Source organism: Calidris pugnax, unplaced genomic scaffold (genome assembly GCF_001431845.1).
Source record: "Calidris pugnax isolate Ruff unplaced genomic scaffold, ASM143184v1 scaffold150, whole genome shotgun sequence".
NCBI classification, from domain to species: Eukaryota; Metazoa; Chordata; class Aves; order Charadriiformes; family Scolopacidae; genus Calidris; species Calidris pugnax.
Window position 1 is genome coordinate 2,272,385 of NW_015091300.1, and position 20,489 is coordinate 2,292,873.

Here is a 20,489-nt window from a genome sequence, read left to right on the forward strand (position 1 = left end):
GCATATATGTGTGTGCAATTTGTCAATCACTTGTGGAAAATTTTAATAAACGACTAAAACCAGCCATGTTTTAGTGCAAAGCAAGACTTATGTTAAGTTCTATGTTTTCTAGAGTTGGCTTCAGCCAGGAAAGACTGGAGGAAAAATTAAATGTCTAATCCAATGGTAACTTTAATGTGTGTTATCTGTTAAAAACTATGAAGCAAACTTGCATTTTAATTTTATTGATGAAGGACCTAACGATAATGGAGACTACTGAACTAATATCTATCTTGTTTTGGGATGCAGTGTCCTGTGGCATTTGGTAATGAAAGGTCCTAAGCAAAGTGTTTGTGTCATGTGAAACCTCAGTGCTAATGTGTCTGTTTTGGTTTGTTTTTTTTAGGGCTCAGACCGGAATCTCTAATTTATTACTTGCTGAGTGTTCTGTCCGGTGAAAGTCATGTCGTCCATCTTGCCCTTCACTCCACCAGTTGTGAAGAGACTTCTGGGGTGGAAAAAATGTGCTGGTAGCTCTGGAGGGGCTGGTGGTGGTGAGCAGAACGGTCAGGAGGAAAAGTGGTGTGAAAAAGCAGTGAAAAGCTTGGTCAAGAAGCTAAAGAAAACAGGACAGCTGGATGAGCTTGAGAAGGCAATTACCACTCAAAATTGCAATACGAAATGTGTGACAATACCAAGGTAAGTGCTGTTGTGTTGGAAATTGTTGCTACCACGTAAGAAATGACTAAATGGATGTTTAAATTGCCCTGTGAACAAATGACTAAAAAAATCAGTTGCATGCTTTTGATTCCTTAAAAATTCTTTAAAACCTATTTTGGTTTTGTATGGTGCTTGCTTACAACTGAATCACATGCTTTGTTAAGTCATAATTGCTAATAATAACTTTACATTTCAATTTTCATTACTATGTAGATTCTGATTCGTATGTGTTCTGTTGGTGGCTAGCGCAGCTCTTAGTTTGTAGCACTGCCTTACGCTTTTATTTAATAACCCTGTCTATAATTGGAGGGGCATACTTGAACCTTTACTTCCGCTTTAAAAGAAAAAAAAAAAAAAAGACTAGTTTTTCCTTGGTCAACACTTCAGTCATCTAATTATTTTCAATTGTATTAGGTAGTTTCATTTAAGTTGTACAAGCTGGATCCAGTCTCCCTTTTGAAGGGAAATTTTATCTTTGGAGGCAGGTTGTCTGAAGACCTGTTTCTTTACTGTAATTATTATTTGTTAATGAAAGTGCTTTTTATTTGATAACTTGGAGTATTTCTAGAATTACTCTTGCACTTCTGATGCATATATAAATTTAGGTGAACGACTTGCATTCTACCCCTTTGACTTTCTCAATTTAATTCATAGCAACTGCTGTGCGAGAGGCAAGGGTTATGTTTGTAAGTATATGCATATATATATAAATTGCAGTGTGTTCTCAATTTGTGTTGTACAGAGCTCTCACTAAGGTGCCTGTGTAAGCTCATTATGTGAGACGCAAGTGTCAAATCACTTCACAGGTGTGTTTTTCTATGAAAACCTTAGAAGATCTCTGGTGGCACAGGAGTATTCTGGGCACTTAGCCCCTCAAAGCTTAAAATAACTTGTCAGGGAGAGGAACTGCATCTGGTTCATGACCTTAATTTTAATTAGTGCATTCATCCCAGCTACTTTTAAGCTTTGTATTAATCATAGCACAAAATAGATTTGACTGGTGTCAGTAATGATTTCCATATATTGAATGTGTTGTTATCTGATAATTGTTTTAGTATTCTCTTTAAGATTTGATGCAGCTTTCTGGGAAAAGCATGGGTACGCTCTCAATTAATGACTATTTTAATTGTGTTCTCTCTTTTCTGTTCACATTTTGTTTCTAATGCTGCCCTCTGCTTGTATTTTCTTCCCTAGAGCAATCCCCAAATTCTCTGGGTTTCCTTTCTGCTTTCTTCCTTTAGCCAGATGGAAAACAATCAGAAATAAAATATTGGAGCTTTCTTGTCTTTCTGTATTTCAGTAGACTAATACTGGAACCTGTAGGGATAAGTATTTCTTGACTTGACATGAGATGACTGCATGTGTTTAGCAAGTCTTCACCATGACAAAGACAAAAATGCTTAATTGGAGGCGTTTCATATGACAGAAGCTAAATATTGGACACAGATTCACTTCACATAAAATGCGTATCTAACTTTTTAGAGCTCTTAAACTTCCTAGAGCTCTCCTACAGAGATAAATAGTGCTACTTCAGAAGAATAGTTGTCTAAATTTAATTTTGAATATAAGGTTAGAAGATACGAACAATGTGCCAGTTTATCATTGTTGGCTGAGTCTACCAGTTGTCTGTATTTGAGTATCTCCTCCTGCTTGTGTGACCTTTTGTGTTAAAGTAGATATAGTAAATAATTCTTTAAAACAATATAGAAGCTCTGTGAGGCCCTGTACAGTGTCTCTGTTGTGAATGGTGGTTCTTGCTGGACTGTGATGTGCTGTTCTCATCCATCCTCTGGTCAGCTGTAAAAAGGACTGGACCAAGGTTTTACTTTTCTTGACTACCTTAGGAGTAAGCTGGTAGCAGGAGAGTTCTTCAGGTGGCGTTGGCTATTGTACAAGGTTTAAAATTAAACTAAGAAATGGCTTTGCTATTAAGGGGTGAGATGATGTCAGGGTTGCCGGCAGCACTATACAGAATTCTTGAGTTTCATAGTTGGCTTTTGTACTGTTGATATTATTTCACTTTGACAGCAGCAGTCTGGGTTCCCAAGAAAGAACAAATGTCAACTCTGTACTGTAATGACTTTTGGAGATTCTTGTTCTTGGATTTAGTAAGTTAATGAAACTGCTGCTTGAGACTCACTTTACTGAATGTCTTAGAGATCTGCAGATCAGCAGGGATAAATAATAAAGTGCTGAATTTGAAACTTTTTTTTTTTCTTCCTAGTCAGCAGGAAGTTTGAGGTGCTGAGCTGCTGAGCTGCAGTTCTGATGTGACAGCTGGGCTAACTTTCCAAAGGTTCTTCTGCGTGGGGAGGGGTTTTGTGTTTCATTTTGTGTGGTTGTTGGGGTTTTTTAAACTATCTTCAGGTTTAAATCAGTGTAGATACTGACAAGTGTTGTGGGATGCTTGTGTTTGCAACTGTTGCATTATTCCCTCAACAGAAGTTTCAGTTGTGGTTTCACAAGTTTCTGGTCCCCTTGGAGATTTCCAGAAAGTTTGCTACAGTACTTCACTCTAGTATAATTTTCCATCACTGAAGCCCAAAGCAACTGAACACCTACAAGCTTTTCTCAAAGCTGAGAGCAGCTTGGACAAAAATGGAATTAAATGCCTCTTCAGAAATCTGCATATACTTTGTTGTTGATAATCCTGCTGCGATTAGGATTGTCCTGTTTCAGTGCTGTTTGTTAAGGTGACTGTGTGCTGAATGAGGCTGATATCGTGTGTGCCACGCAAAAGCTGCTCGTGTGGTAATTAACACAACTTCTTACGCAGACTAATAGAAGTTCCGAGAAAGCAGAAGCAAACAGATGGAGTGGGTGTTGGCATTGCACAGCAGGGATGCTTAGCTCTTCATAAGTGGGTCAGTAATCTAGAGCAGAGGCTAAATAAGTACAGAGGTCCTTTTGACACTAGCCCTCTAAGTAATTTGCAGTTATCTTGCTGAGGCCTCTCAGCAAGCCAGTGGGATTCTAATCGCATAATCCCTGTGTATCCTGAAACTAAATGTTGGCATGTGAGTTTACTTTTCTAAAATACAGAATGAATTCCATAGAATTCAAGATCCTGTCTTTATGCTCTCCCTTGCAGTTCTGACGCAAATGGAGCACAAGAAGCAGTCAGTGAAGAATCAGAGCATGAGCATCCATTTGTATAAGTTGTCTTCTAATGGAGCACTTTTTTCCATATTAGTATGTATTGTTCTGTTGAAATAAGCCAATAGGGATGGCTGAAATCCCAGCCTTTAACAAACCAAACCATGCCATGTCATGAATAGTCAACTGGCATATTCATAGTCTGCCTTCATTATGCAAAAAGTCATTTCGGTGTTGACAGTACAGAGTATTGGAACCCAAAATAGGGAAACACAAATTACTAGTTTCCAGTTTTCCAGTATTTTGGTGTGCTCAGCCATGTGGTTTTTCTGTCTTTAAAAAAAATACAGATAGGCTTAATGCTTTCTTCTTGCTTTTAAATAAGACTTACCAAAATGCAGCTTCTTTTGTAAAATGCCTGATAATGTACAATTAGTAAGAGTTTAGTTGTGACAGTCTTGTGATAGTGTTGACCTGGGCTGTTTTAGCTCCTATATTTTTAAAAATAAAAAAAAAAAGAAAAGCTAGGGGAAGTAGAGCATTGAGTTTAGAGTTCTTTTCGATGTCTTATGTTCCACAAGTTGGAACATAGGAGTTGCCACTCAAATATGACAAAACTTCTTCATGGTGAGGGTGACAGAGCCCTGGAACAGGCTGCCCAGGGAGGGTGTGGAGTCCCCTTCTCTGGAGATTTTCAAGACCCACCTGGATGCAGTCCTGAGTCACATGCTCGGACAAGCTCTAGGCAATCCTGCTTCAGCAGGGAAATTGGACTAGATAATCTCTATGGTCCTTTCCAACTCTAAAAGTTCAGTGAAGTTTCTCTAGAGTATTCTTATCTGAAAATGCAGAACTGTGTTCTCCCTGCTGGCATTTTCCTCGTTCTACTGCTGACACGGTCTGCATGATGCAGTGCTGAACTGAGGCATATCACAGACTGGCAGGGGTTGGAAGGGGCCTTCAGAGATCTTCTAGTCCAACCCCCTCCCACAGCAGGGTCATCCAGAGCAGGTTGGAGGGGAACACATCCAGACAGGTTTCCAATATCTCCAGAGAAAAGGACTGCACTTAATTTCTCTGGGCAGCCTCTCCCAGGGCTCTGCCACCCTCAAAGGAAAGAAGTTGTTCCTCATTTTGAGATGGAATTTACGGTGTTCCAGTTTGTGCTTGTTGCCTGTCACTGGGCACCACTGAGAAGAGCCTGGCCCCATCCTCTTGCCACCCACCCTTTAGATATTGCTCAGCATTGATGAGGTCCCCTCTCAGTCTTCTCTTCTCCATGTTGAACAGACCCAGGCCTCAGCCTTTCCTTATCAGAGAGATGCTCCAGTCCCTTGATCATCTTTGTAGCCTCTGCTGGACTCTCTCCAGTAGTTCCCTGTCCTTCTTGAACTCGGGGGCCCAGAACTGGACCCAGTGCTCCCAAGTGTGGCCTCCCCAGGGCAGAGTAGAGGGGGAGGATGACCTCCCTTGATCTGCTGGCCATGCTCTTTTATCATGCACCTCAGGAGACCACTGACCTTCTTAGCCACAAGTGCACTTTGCTGGTTCCTGGGCAACTTGTTGTCCACCAGCACTCGCAGGCCACTCTCTGCAGAGCTGCTTTCCAGCAGGTCAGCCCCTAACTCAGTGTATAGGTGTATCTATTTTTTTCTTCCCATATATGCAGGAGGATAATAGAAGATGTCTCAGCATCTCTAGTTTGCATTTGTTTTAGCTTTGCATAGTGAATGGGTACCGTGCCCTGACAAAGGTTATTTGTAGTTGGGATGAAGAGGGCAACTAAAAGATGCATCTGTAACTGTATACCCCTGTTGTCTCTTTCCAGATGTTTGTCTACTCATCTCAGTTCTGTAGAAGGGTTTGATGCAGTGTCAGATAACTTCCTGACTGATAACTTAAACTTGCTTCTTGAACAGATAAAATTTTTGGTGACGCTAATAGTAGTGGTTGGATTACACCTATTACGTAAACTTGTGTTTGATACTATGTGTGAAACGGTACTTAATGCTTGAACCCATTGAAAAGTGGTGTTTTCTTGCTAAACAGTTCAATATGTATGTCGAAAATGTAGTCTTATCTGTGCCCTCTGCCCTTCTTGCTTAACACAAGCGTATCATCCCCGTGCTGTGTTTCCTGGTTTTCAGAAGTTTATTTCTGCTTTGTTTTCGACAGTGTCCCAATTCTGACTTAAGTGAGAGACGTAGTGAGAGGACCTCAAATCCTGCTTTTTTTTGAAGAATTTAGTTGACTTGTGCAATTTACAGTCAACAGTTAGACTTCTGAAGCACCTGGCTTGTGCTTCAAGTATGAGATGAATTCTGCATATATTTTTTTTTACCATCCAGAGTCAAAGCAGAAGCACTACAATGGGTTCCATGCTTTGAGGACTCTGGAAGGTTGTGGGAGTGTTAAGAATGCAAAGCAGACAACTGTAAGTGAAGTGGTTGATTGACATTGAAATTAGGAGTTTCTTACTGACCAACTGGCATTTCTTGGAGCTTTTTATGATGAAATAGTAATATTTTGAAGCCCTACCTGTTGCATACCTTTCACATCAGCCAAGACTGAAGGTTGGTAACTCTTTAAACTGCTGTCATGGAACCAATCACACCCTCGTTTTCCTGAGGAAATAGTGTAGTGGTGAACCTTAAGTATTGCATTCAAAATACCTTTTTAATTTTTTTTTTTTTTTTTCATAAGAGTGTAAAAATGTAGTAGTATTTATTGACTGCTTCTGAAGGCTGTAATGTTTTGGAGTTTTTTTGTGAAGCAAAATTCTACATATGCAGGAGTTTGACGTTAAGGCTGCCCTTGATCCTAAAGTGACTAATGCTATTGACACTTGCTTTCTCTTCTTTTATATGCTTACAACGTACAGGAAATAAATCCAGCACATCTTACTTTTGTTGTATTTCCCATGTATTCTGTAAGGATTCATATACTTTACACTACAGAATCAGTGAAAGTTCATCAAACGCATGAAGGCAAGACTGTTTGACATGACTAAAATTCTCTAAAGAAGCTATGAATTTCTAGATTATGCTAGTGTTATTACTTTGCTTGCCCTGCAATTTAACAGGAGGAGTAAACTAGGCAAAGACCTGTTTAAAGATGGGACAACTGGCTTGAAACTGCTGCTTGAGGGCAAACAAATCTTTAAAAGTGATGACATCTTGGTGCCTTTTTCTTGCCATAACTGAGTAAAAAGTAATTCCTACTTCAGGTGCAAAGGGCACAGTTTTTCTTGAATATAACCTATGCTGTGTAAGCATGTTTTTTTTTTTAATTCTTTGGGATTATTTGTCAGGAAAGTGATCGTGTAGCTGCATGCAGTAACCTAGTTTTAGGGATGCTTTTGATCAGCCCTAGAGCAGAGTTGTCAAGCTAATGTGGCTTCTGGAATAGATTGTTTTCAAGCTTTAAGATCTTTCCCCAAAATAGGTTACTTCAGAGGAAAGCAATAAAGAAATCCCTTTGTTCCTTCTCAGGTTAAAGCCATAGGAGGTGGGTGATTTCAACAACTATGCTGCAGGGGGAAGGTTCCTCTGGAAGCTGGTTTAGGAGAGTTCCCAACATCTGCTGCTAAGCCACAAACGAGGTAGCTCTGAGGACAAAAGCAGGCAGTTGGATTGGCACAGTAGATCCTAAGATAACATCCAGACAGAGGTGAAGTCTGTTTTCCCAGAAATGGAGCTTGGCACTGTCTGTTAGTTTGTAGCAGAGCTGGGGTAATTCACTATATAAGCTGGGGATGGACATGGATTCTTAACCATAGCTCAGGAGTTGAGAACTGCTGCATGTAAAGAATGTCCTTGGACCATACACCGTATTTCAGTCTGGATGCATTCAGTTAGATGTAAATTGGTCCTGTAAATGTTTGAAGGCTATAGCTGAACATCTTAAGCTTTTGAAAATAGGAACAGATATTCTGATATACTGTCTTAAATACTCCAAAGCACTGTTTTTATTGCTGAGATTAATGGAAAAGTGTGCTTGTAAATTGTTCGTTGGTAAAATGGCTCCTTTTCCTTATGACAGGATTATTGAGGATGAAGCAGAGCCCCCTCTGCTTCTCTCTTGTTGGAATGTCAATAAAAATAACACTCCAGAACACAGGCAAGGAGATCTTTCCTGGCAAGAGATGGCTGAGATTTTGCAGAGTGTTGGCAAAGATTAGTTTCAAAATCCACAGATCCTCCTTGTGATAGCTGGTGCTGTGAAGACTTTGGATGCTTTCACTGGAAGGGTGTAGCAGGAGGATCAAATTGCCCTTGCTCTTCTCAGTCCCATAATTGTGGTGGGATTTGAATGTTGTCTCTACATTCTCTGGAAAAGACTCAAGGAAGTTCTTGGTGCTTTCTGAACGTGTGGCACCAGGCTCTGGCCTCCGCGGGACAGTGAGGACAGGATGCTGGTGAGCTTTGTGGTGGCTTCCTGTTGTGTGTGACATCTCCACATCTCAGAGCTGTCCCCCCCGTGTACGTACTCCTCCAGCAGCTTGCTGTGTAGCTTCCTGGCTTCCTTGTAGTAAATGATGGTGTGCAGTCCCAGTGTTGGGCAGCTGCTTGCAGGTGAGTGGAGTCCACCTGAACATAAAATGTGAAAGGATGATCCTGCAAGAGAAACATTCTGTTGTGCAGAAAGGGGTGAGTTCGAAGCAGCTGACTTTGGGGGTGTTCTTCTATCATTTTTAGTGTCTTTTAATCCGTGTTGAGAGTTTTTTTATGATTTACCATGGCAGCTTTCAACTGGTCCATGTTCTGTAGTGCTATATTGTGCAGAGAGAGAACAAGAGTGCTCTGAGAGATTGCAGTAACTTCCTTGGGGGTCTTTCTCAGAGCTGGAGTGGCAGAAGCTGGCACCTGGTTTTCCAACATTATCTCCTGCCCCAAAATAAATGGTTCCAGACCTTAGTTTCCAGATGTTCAGGATGGTGGTCGTGTAGACAGAAGGATGCTGTCCCTAATTACGTATACGTAAAATGACATACTTCAATTCTAGGATGTAGAACAGCTGTAGATGCTGCATGGACATATAATGGGAAATGAAAATTCACATCAAGTTTGACTTCATATCTCTATAAAACTTAATTTCTAAACTTGAGGTAAGCAATCAGTAAGACAGAGTTGGTGACACCACCTTTATCTCTTTGAAATGTACTCTTACACATTTCTGATCTAGCTGAAGGTGTCCCTGCTCACTGGCAGGGAGTGTTGGACTCCTTTTAAAGGTGCCTTCCAACCCAAAGTATTTGATTTCCTTTAGTTACAAAATTGTCTTAAAAATTATAGCCTCAAGTTAAATTCTGCTTGCTTTCTCCTGTTTGATTCATAGCATTGCTGTATTTGCTATGTAGGGTAGCATGCAGGATTAATTTGAGCCTAAGAGAATGCTTTTTTTTTCTAATAACATATTTTCTCTCTACCAACACTCTTACTTGAATGGCCACTTAGCAGCAAGACCTTATTCCTGCCCTCTGTATGCAGCATAATGGTAGGGCTCTGTGTATTCCAGCAGTCAGGGCCTTGCTCTAGCAAAAACTTAATTTTTCAAGTCTTCTAATACAACGTTAATTGAAATCAGAGTATTGACTGTATTCAAATATAATTGAGTGAGGTTTTGTTAAAAATACTAAACCATAATTATTAACTTGGTTTGTTGCACAGCTGTGACAGATGCCAAGGACTGAATTGGCATAACTAAGGTTAAGCTTTAGTGTAGACATAACTCAGGTTGCAGCATCTTAGAATATTGATGTCATCCTGAAGAAGGAAGTATTTTACAGTATTAAATAAATAAACTTAGGGCTGCCAGTATTTAGCTCTGGCAATTCAGGAAGCCACATGACTTACCCACAGAATTTGTTACAGAGTTGGTGTGCCAAGCGGAAGGTAGTGGCGTGCCATTTGAGGTAGGTCAATGTGTGAAAATATAAATGTGCAAGGTAATTAGCCAATAGCAAAAAGCTGTGTAGTTCAAAGGAGCTTGTCTCTTGAGTCAGGAGAAAAAATTGTTTCATTTTGGGGACCATATTGTATACTAACTGGATCACTGGAAAAAGGCTTGGGGGTTGTGGATTCTCTGTTGCATTTACCGAGGGTAACCTTTACGTTTTTAATTTGCTGTCCTTTTTCAGTCTATAAATTGATTTGTAAGGTGTATGATTATGCCACCTCTTCACCTTGCTGATACAAGATGAATTATTTTGTTAGAGGATGCAAATTTAAGGCATAGTTCTCAATGGAGTATCAGTGAAATGGCAAGCAGATTTGGGGGTGAACAGTTGTTGGAATTTGTGGAAATTCTTTAGCTTCAATTTACTGTTGATTCTCATTAGGATTGCCTTAATGGTAAGAAGCAGGAAGAGTCAGAATCAAAAATAAATGTTAGAACTTCCTTGATTTTTATGTGCCATTAATTCTTTGGCAGGTTAACAACTGATGCTGGAGCTGTTGAATTTTAAGCAAATGAAAAATAGCTACTTGTGATTACTTTAGTGACTTACCTGCTCAGAGGACCCTGGTACAAAACTCTAACTAGGAAGAATAATCTCTCTATCATGCTACTGTTAAGAAGACATGTTGGTCACTCAAAAATATGTTGACTGTGCTTTATTGTCAATGTTGAGCCCCAAATTATCTCATAAACAGTACTTATTTTTCTCCAATAAAGGAATGGGGCCTTTAGTCAGCCCAAGTCAATGCTAAATTATTCTCTGGTTTCCTGTGGTAATTAGTGTCTTTATATCAGTGTGGTGAAGATTCCTCTCCTCATTATATCCCTTTTCTGTAGGAATTAACCAATTTAGTTTTCTTGGTACTGTAACAAATCAACCGAGTGCTGTTTTTACTAGTGTGAATGTTTTATGACAACAAGAGCAATTCTACAGGAAAAAAACATCCTAATTGTGGAGCTCTGGCTCTTAGTCTGGGAAGAATATATAGGGTAAACAACACACTGCAGCTCTTTTACTGCTGTACCTTTTGATGCAAATAGCTAGTTAACGAATTCCCTACTGATTTAATCCTGCCTGTAATCTACACCTGCTAATATCGAAAAAGGAATATCCTGTGTCTTGTTTACTACCTGCCTCTGTTCACTGTGACTTGGTTGCAGTGCTGGTTGGTGGAAAACTCCTAAATTTGCTGTATCCAGTGCCGTAGTCGCATCACGAGCGGCTTTTGCTGGCTTCTGTCGTGCTGCATTGTTTGAAGTAGGCCGGCAGGATACCAGAGAACAATCAGGAGCCAGAGTAAATGCACATCTCGCTGCATATGCTTCAAAATTGGCAGAAGAACAATGACATTGGGGAAATCCCCTTGGCCGAGCGCTGCAACCAGTAATCTGACTTCAGCGTTTGTTCAGAAAAGATCCCCCAAATTGTGGCTTTTTTAATTCAGAACTGTTCAAGCAAGTTTGAATTGAAAGTTTTAATTTAATTTTTACCTGCATTTGTAGATAACCCAAACATTTGAAGTAACGGTCAGTTTATCTTTTCCTAGGTATTGATAGAGAAAAAGCCTTACACAAATGAAGCAAATTCTGTGTTTTGCTTAAATGCAGAATTTCAAAGTTACTATTTAGTTGCATTGATGAGTTGCACCCCAGAACTGGTCTTCAATTCCTCTTAGTTTTGTGGGAGGCTTGAAGTCAGGTTTGTCTGTTGATACTTGAAATAATTTTAACTCAAGGTGTAGTTCTGGAATTTTGAGCAAAGAGTGTGGAATCTTTCAGCTTTGTGGAATGGAAAGTTGTGTTTGAAATGGAGTTTGACTATCAGGTGTTTGGTTGAAAAAGTCTTTCTTTTTTTTTTTTCTTTTTTCTTGGTAACTCAAATGTTAATTTCTTTAATTCTTTAATTTCCTGACTGCAATTTCCAGAAACAGCTTCTGAGTAAGCCCACAACAGCATAGCCTCTAATCACGAAAGCTTATTGATAGATCTCTACATCTTTTTGTAATCATTCTCACCTTATATTGTGGTGGAGGCAACTTGAATATAAACTTCAGGACTGTGTCTGGGAAAGAATTCAAGTGTGTCTGCCCTGATAAATTCCGCAAACCTAGGAAGAAAATACCTTTTTAGTTCCCTTATATCTAAATTTGGAGTGTCTAATGTTCTGCATATTATAGAATGGTTTGGGTTGGAAGGGACCTTAAAGATCCTCCAGTTCCAACCCCCTGCCCTGGGCAGGGACACCTCCCACCAGACCAGGTTGCTCCAAGCACCCTCCAACCTGCCCTTGAACCCCTCCAGGGATGGGGCAGCCACAGCTTCTCGGGGCAACCTGGGCCAGGCTCTCACCACCCTCACACCAAAGGATTTCTTCCTGAGATCTCATCTCAGTCTCCCCACTTATGTCCCATGTACCTGTCCTGCAGACCAGTGCTTTGTCTAAGCACTGTTAGTAACTGAAAATCAATGTTTTGCTGTCCTGTATGTGTCTCAATTAGATAATATAATTGGAAAACAGAAGTGCCTGTCTCAAGCTGCATTGGTGGAGCCGTTTTAAAAATGCTGTAAAAATCTGTTTGATGATAGGAAGACACCTTTACTGGAATTCCATATCAGTGTGTTTATTCATCATGTGGAAACCCTTCAGTGTTTTGGCCAATAACCACAGACATTCCAAGAAGGATTTAAGTAGTTCTCCTTGCAGCAAGAAGCCACATAACTGTTTACTTTAATGCTAAATTTTCTTAAACTGAAAGAGGGGAGGTTTAGGTGAGATCTGGGGAAGAACTTCTTTGGTGTGAGGGTGGTGAGACCATGGCCCAGGTTGCCCCGAGAAGCTGTGGCTGCCCCATCCCTGGAGGGGTTCAAGGCCAGGTTGGAGGGGGCTTGGAGCAACCTGGGAGGTGTTCCTGCCCATGGCAGGTGGTTGGAACTGGATGGTCTTTAAGGTCCCTTCCAATCCACACTGTCCTCTGATTCTGATGTTCTTCAAGCCTCTGAGACTCTCATCTTTTGGGCTGCAGTTAAGTGGAGAGAGAGAGCAGGGCAATGGCCACCTCAGCAGAGGGCAGATGGTGGTGGATCGGGGTTGACTCCTGTTAGGTGGAGTGAGGAAAAGAAACTGTTGGGTGTTCTGGGAAAGTGCTTTAGTTCTTAAGCAATTGCATATGAAGCAAGAGCACTTGTGGGCATCATTTCCAGATGTGTGTTCTGGGCGTGGGTTGTGAGCAAGGTCCTGAAGACTTCAGGACTTGTCTGTGATCTTAACACTTACTTTCTGTCTAGGTCTGGGCAGCTCGGAAAATAGATTGTGGTTCTTGTCCTAAGTGTGTCCCCTGCATACTCAGATTTTTATGTCAGTAGTATGTAATATGGGGTCCTGTATTCAGTTCTGGGACTGAGGAGGTCACAGGCTTGTAATTAGGCACCTCAGCTATTAAATTGCTTTCTTGATTTTGCCTTTGTTAAGGACATAGGGCAATATAATATCTCAGGAAACATGCTAAGTTCATTTTAAAAATAAAATACTGCCTTTTTTTTTTATATCTGAATGCTGAAATTCTTCAAGCTTTTCTACTAGCTAGCTTCCTTGCTAGTTGTGAATTTTCTTTAGAATTTCTCTTAAAATGTGGGCATTGCTGTGATGGCAATGTCATTTTCTGACTTAATTTTTGTATTTACATATTTACCAAAATGATGTCACAGTCACAGCACAAGTACCATTCAGCTCTCTTCCTTGGGGAAACCTCCTCTGTGGCTCAAACCTTAACTTTATTTGAAATACCTTATAGGAAACATTGTATGCCTTAGGTATTTAGTACTTGATATTTCTTTGAATTTTCATATCCCTCATCTTTAGAGGTAGTCTCTTGTTTGCACACAGATTAATTGTATTCTCTTTCACCAATTTTCTGCTGGGTATACATTGCTTGGGCTGCAACGGGGGTCATTCTGGGTGTAGTGGCTTCCCTCCATTGAGCTCTTCACATTATATATTCTGCTTTCTTTTGTCTTCCTGAGTTTCTCGAGATAAGTGTGTAATTCATAGGGGAAGCTGCCCAGAGGCAGCTTCAGTTTGAAATGAGGTATTAAAAGATCCTGTAACTGTTGTTCTAAGAGTAATCTTTTTGATAAGATATTTTTCAGGGAATGCGGACAAGATAAATGTCTTGCAGAGCTAATCCCTCCCCCTCACTACCCCAAATACCCACTAGTTTGAGAAGGTTAATCAAAATGTCACATCTTTTTTTCAGCTGTCCATCAGCTGCAAACCAGCCCACTCGTGGTAGCATCAGCCGCTCACCCACTTGGAGGATGACAGACTACTTGAGAAAAATAATTTGACTTAGCCCTTGGTAGCTGTACCTGTTAGATTGTGGGGAAGAGCTTTCACCGCACCTACTGTGACTAATAGAGGTTACAGAACTTGAGATAAAGGTCATTTTTTTTTTTTAATGTCTGGTGCTGGGCCTGAAATGTTGATGTCTTTTTTAAACTATGATCTTCTAGGACATTGCTATCTTCTGTTAACAAACCAATTTGTTGTGGATAGATCAGCCAGTGTTGTGATGGGTATGCCTTTCTATAAAGATACTTTATCCTTTGATATTTCTGATTCTGTTCAGGTCTTTTAAGGATGATACAGAATGTGAATCTGTGAAACTGCATCGGATGTCATCTTAACCCACGGTGTCATATTGCTTACTAATACAAACCAGAAAAAAGAAAAAGTAACCACATGTGGTGTGAAGCGAAATCGAGATGAAGCTATTAGTTTGTTCCTTCCTTGTACTTACAAGTTACATAAGGAATGTATTTAACAGCTTGACGTTGGTCCTGGTCTGGAAGACCGTCTTAGTCATGTTTTTAGTTGGAACACTTCAGTGGTAATTTAAATATTAGAAAGGAATTGCTTGATCAACTCTTTCTGATGGGCATGGTATAATAAGAGTGGAGGACAGAGGGTGATTTCTAAGCTAGATTGAGTTGCTGAACATACTTCCTTCATAGCTGCCTACTATGTGATGTGGTGCAACATCTCACTAACTGCCCAGAGTTCTGATTGTTTCCCTAAATTGATGTTTTTTGGAGTGTGTGTTCCTGGTTATGCTTCCTTTACTCCAATAATAGAGCTTTGATTCTTTATTTAATTCAGGAGGTGGTGTTCTTGTGTTCTCTGGAAAGCTTTTGTCAAAGTCCAAAGACGTTTTCATGTGTGATGTTCCCAGATGAAATGCAGATAACTTTAATATCACTCAGCTGAAAGTAGCTGTTCATTGCATGTCTATGGGAATTTCAAATTTGCAGATTTCTATCCCCGTTGAAGCATTGTATTTATGTTTCTGAAGGTTCTGTGAGAGAACTTCCAAGATAATACAGCTATCAGAAAACCTTTATTGGATAGTGTAACAAATGAAAGCAGTGTAGGAATTCCAAGTTATCGTTTCAAGAATGCTGCGTTCAAGTACAAACGCCCACAGCCTCTGAGCTTGTAGGTCCACAATGCTCTTCCTTTTTTTTTTCTTTTTTTTTTTTTCCATTTGTTGGGGTTTTTTGTGGTTTTCCCCTTTGCCTGGTTAGTGTCTGAAGAGCTGCCATTCTGAATGCTATTGAACACTAGTCACCCCCACTAGATGCAGGGCACCTAGAAGTCACTCATTTTGATGGCTTTTTTCTGAATGTGTGATTGAGGGGAATAAATCTGTGTTGTGGTTCATCTTGAAGTCCCTGTAATCTGAAGGGAAGCAGTGAGGAACCTGCTCTAGCACCTAGACACAAACAAGTCTATGGGCCCAGATGGGATTCACCTGAGGGCACTGAGGGAGCTGGCCATCTCTGTGCTGCTTGACCTTGCCATTTAGAAGCTTACAAGTTTGCAGGCTGCTCTCCACCTGACTTTAAACAGAGAGTAAAGGCTCCTTGATAGGATCTGCAGCTGAACGGACCATATGGACAACAGGAAGAGAAATAAATATTTTACTTCTGCTTGGTTTCCATGGCATCCTGGAAAAATTGCTCTTGAACTTTGAGGTGCTATCCTTCTGGCATCTCCTTGCATCGAGAGAAAAATAAAGGTAACACTGATTGTTGTTGGCTGCTTGATTTTTGTCTGACAGAGCTGGGCTGGCATGTCAGGATTTGGGAGAAGGGAGGAAGATGAAGTGCTTTGAAGAGACCTGCCTTATATCTGTATTTTTGCCTCTGTAGACAGGTTTGTTGCGCACATGACCAGGAAGAAGTGTGCCTTTAGAAAAGGCAACAGAAGCATATTCTGTTCATCAAGATGACTTTTTGGCCTGGCACGCTGTAAAACTGGAAGAAACCAGCTACCGTCCCCGAGATGAGCAATGGGCAGCTCAGATGTTATGCTATAACATAGTATTTTTTGTACCTCATGATCCACATTTGCGTCCCCTGTGGACGTCCTTAAAGTTTAGGTTGAAGTAGATGGGAGTTGTTCAATGACTTTTTTTTTTTTTCTTTTCTTTTCCCACAGTGTTAGAGAGGTTAATTGTATCCTGTGCCTCCTGCTTTTCTGGCTATTTTGATGTGTAAATCTTTTAGCATACATCCATTTATAAGGAAGGTTACTTAAGTAACTTTCTTCAGCTCAGATCCTGCATTTAGTATTTGATGTAATGATTCTGACAGTACTGTATAAAATTCTATGTAAACTTTATTCGTAAAAGGGTTTTGATCATGAGAAGTTGTGTAATGGTTCCTGGTTTATATTCCACAAAATATGCATGTACATAAACATTTCTTTCTTGGATGTAGTGTGGCCTGAATGGTGTGTGTGGGGATAAGGGAGGCAGGGAAAGAAAGTACAGTTACTGTTTTGAGCAAGTAATTTTTCTGTGTTGCATATGCCTGAAGAAGAAAAAAAAAAAGTCTGCTTTTGGATTCTGGGGGAGGTGGAAAACCAAGCTTTTTTAATGTAGCTTAAAAGTGAATCTAAGGGGTTGGCGACGCTTGGGGAAGCACTCATAATTGTGGGAGCTTAGTGTCCCAGTTGCCACTTTTACTAGTTTTTTGTTGAGTCTGTACCGAAAGAGAAACCTGTGCTTTCAGTTCTCTAAGAGCTTTCTTTTCTGGAGTCCAGGGCTCTCTTAGACATGACTTAATATTCTTTTCCTAGACTGTTCTTTTCTCCTTTGAAGAATGGGAGAATCTGTTAGCAAACTAACCGCCTGTCTGTACTTAATATCGTGTAAATATCCATTTACTCTGGTTCCTAATACTGCCCTTTAACAGGACTTTCCTAGGGGTCTCTTTTCTACCCCAGTGTCTATCACAGAATGGTCTCCATGGAAGAATCTCATCCAGCTTCTCTGAAGGATTAGTGCCACTCTGATCTGTGTAAATCGTTTTTTAAGAATTCACGCTTGTGCATTTGGCACTGGCCAAGATATTAGCTCATCCCTCTAGCCACGTGCCTAGAAGAAAAAAAAATAAATCAGTATTTCATACTGAATTACTGAATCTTTACATTTTCTGTTGCAAGAAAATGAGATCAGGATCACTCACAAGCAGGAATGAACTGCTGCAGCTTTGAGTCCTGCCAGTTGTTGAATGTATATGCCTGCTTATGTACGTTGAAGTGAGTCGATGACATTTTGTTGCTGTAATATGGGATGATGGAGATGCAAGTACAGAGATTGGTCAGTTCTGCAGGGATGCAAAATGATCTAAGATTCAAAGAGGAATAGGGGAAGCCATCTCATGGGAGTAACTTAACATTTGCATTGTTATTTTAGATTTCTTTAATGTTTTCTAGGTAAGCAGAGGGCAGATAACCTTTTCCCTGCCACCTCTAGCATGGGGAAAGGAAACAATGAGCAACATGCATTTCAGCAGTTGAGATATTTAGGCTGGTGAAACTACATTTTACACTATCAAGTAGTAAGTCCTGGAAACATTAGGTTGGTCCAAAGGTGTTTGTCTGCCTGTGCTAAGTAGCTTTTCTGTTTCAAGTGAAAGCCTGATCTTTTCTGTTGTTGCATTTTTCTTGTTTAGGTTTTGAGTGGAAACGTGCTTGAACGAAAGGCTTTTGATTATAAGATGCAGGAGAAAGACAAATGGAGAAGACTGCTTTGAACACAGGCTTGCAAACTTGTTAGTGGCTATGGATTTTGAAAGATACAAACGATTCAGGAGAAATGTTAAGGGTTCAGTGTAACAATTCACAAATAAGCAAGTTCAGTGTCCAAGACAATTCTGTAATGATTCCTGTATAATATGGGCTTTGACTAGTGTGATGGGATTTGCATTTCAGGTTTTATTTGTCGTCTTTCTAGTGCTACCACTTCAGGTAAAGAGGAGGCTGTCAACTGAACTCTGTGCCTTTTAGCTCCTTCAGAGCTGTTCCACTTCTTTGCAAGACTTTGAAGAAGAAAGTGGAATTGTAGTTATGTATTAATTATGACAGTATTTAACAACTTCTGCATAGAGTTTCTGGTACTTTGTATCTAAATATCTTTGAAGTGGTTCTGCCTACTTTGATCTGATGTTGTACTTGTTGTTAGCACTTAACTTAGTATAAAAAGTACCTGGAGTATGCAGCATTGCCAATATTGTAAATAGTTTTAGTGGGTAAGATAGCTGCTTTGTTCATTCTTTCTCTCTAAAAACTGGTAATAAATAGAGTAGCAACAGCCTGTAATACACAGACACAGCATGTGTGGAATAGTTCTGGTGCACACTGAGTACTGTTTAAAACTCTGCTCAGTTCGTGTTCTTTCAGGTATAGCCTCAAATAAAACAGCATCTCTATAAAACAGAGTATTATTGATGAGACCTACCACCTTTATAGAGTCATAGAATTGCCTAAGCTGGAAGGGACCTTCCAGATAATAGAATCCAACCATCAACCTAAACACTGACAAAAACCATCACTAAATCGTATCTCTGAGCACTACATCTAACTCTTTTAAATACCTCCAGGGGTGGTGATTCCATTGCTTCCCTGGGCAGCCTATTCCAGTGCTTAATATCACGGAACCACGGAATTGTCAGAGTTGGAAGGGACCTCTAGAGGTCGTCTGGTCCAACTCCCCTGCTAAAGCAGGAATGCCCAGAGCACATCACTCAGGACTGCATCCAGGTGGGTCTTGAAGATCTCCAGAGAAGGGGACTCCACACCTTCCCTGGGCAGCCTGTTCCAGGGCTCCATCACCCTCACCTGAAAGAAGTTTTTTCTCATATTTTAATGGAACTTTCTATGTTCCAGCTTGAGCCCGTTGCCCCTTGTCCTATTGCTGGAAACCACTGAAAAGAGTCCGGCTCCAACATCCTTCAACCCACCCTTTAGATACTTATACCCATAAATAAGGTCTCCCCTCAGTCTTCACTTGTCCAGGCTAAAGAGTCCCAGCTCCTTGAGCCTTTCCTCGCAAGGGAGGTGCTCCAATCCCCTTATCAGTGTAAAAACTTTTCCTAAATCTCCCATTGCACAACTTCAGGCCGTTTCTCTTGTCCTATAGCTTCTTACTTAGAAGAAGAGACCAACCCCCCCACCATCACCACCACCTCTACACCCTCCTTTCAGGGAGTTGTAGAGAGCGAGAAGGTCTCCTCTCAGTCTCCTTTTCTCCAGGTTCTTGTTCAGTTGCTTCAGCTACCAGGCAGGCCAAACATTGAATGTGAACGCTTCATCAGATGGCCTCAGAGCTGAAAAAGGCCAGGTCCCTCAGCTGCTCCTTACCAGACTTGTGCTCCAGACCCCTCACCACCTCTGTTGCCCTTCTCTGGACACACTCCAGCACCTCAGTGTCTTTCTTGGTCTTGACTATTTGGGCAGTACTTGCGCACACTTTTTTGGATCTGTAGATCAGTACATCTGGCTTATAGCTGTGCTGAGAGAACCTAATTAAGTGGCCTAGATTGAGTACCAGCCTCAGGTGGCTTGATTAATTGGCATTTGGACATCAGTGAGGGGACTCTGGGTTGTTTTGCAGGGCTGCATCTCCAACTAATGAAGTTTTTAATGTAGAAATGTGTGGGTTTTGGTTGGTTGGTTTGTTGGGTTTTTTTTTGGGTTGGACTCAATGATCTCAAAGGTCCCTTCCAACCATGAATATTCTGTGAATTACTGCCACTGTAAGCCAGGACGCAAACAGCTTTCTATATTCACTAAGATGAGGTCCTGCTATAACAGACTAACACTAATATGCTGGTTGTCAATGGTCATGTCCACTCTTCATGGTAGATCAATAATTTATCTGTATTTGAACCGGGACTTGATAGTCCATTTCTGTAGTAAACTCATAGATACTATTATTCCACTTAAATAGTTTGCACTGTTGATGTTGATTGGGAACATGGTCAGTGATATGCAGACTAGGTGATACAAATGCTTTTTGATTATCTTTGATACTTAGGTTTTCCTGGCATCCACATTTTTCTTGCGTGTGTCAGTATTTTCTGTCTTAGTGAAGAAAGGCACTTTTGGCACTTTGTCTCAAAACTGTGAAGCATTGCTACAGCTCTTTGCTGTTTAGGTAATTTCTTGCCCAGAGTGGGGTTTTTTTGGAACTCAGATTTTCCTGTTAAAGGAAATGATGAAATGGAAGAAGTAAAGGCATACTGTGTGCTCTTGCATGCTGATAGCCACATTAAAGATTCTGCTTGCCAGAATTGTACAATATCATCTGAGATTGCTGCTCCTTATAAGCATATGAAAAGACAAGTTGAAACGCCAACTCTTGCAACCCTTGGCGTCGACGGAGTTAGCTTCA

General features: G+C 40.6%; 1 protein-coding gene across 5 annotated transcripts in view; it reads left to right on the forward strand.

Moving 5' to 3' along the window:
* SMAD2 (SMAD family member 2) overlaps positions 1-20,489 on the forward strand; it is a 53,158-nt gene that overhangs the window by 11,109 nt on the left and 21,560 nt on the right. For all 5 annotated transcript variants that reach the window (XM_014960804.1, XM_014960807.1, XM_014960806.1 and 2 more), the window contains exon 2: positions 386-678. In XM_014960804.1, the coding sequence (XP_014816290.1) occupies positions 443-678 (236 nt within the window). In that variant the 5' untranslated portion in view covers positions 386-442. The remainder of the gene's footprint in view (positions 1-385; positions 679-20,489) is intronic.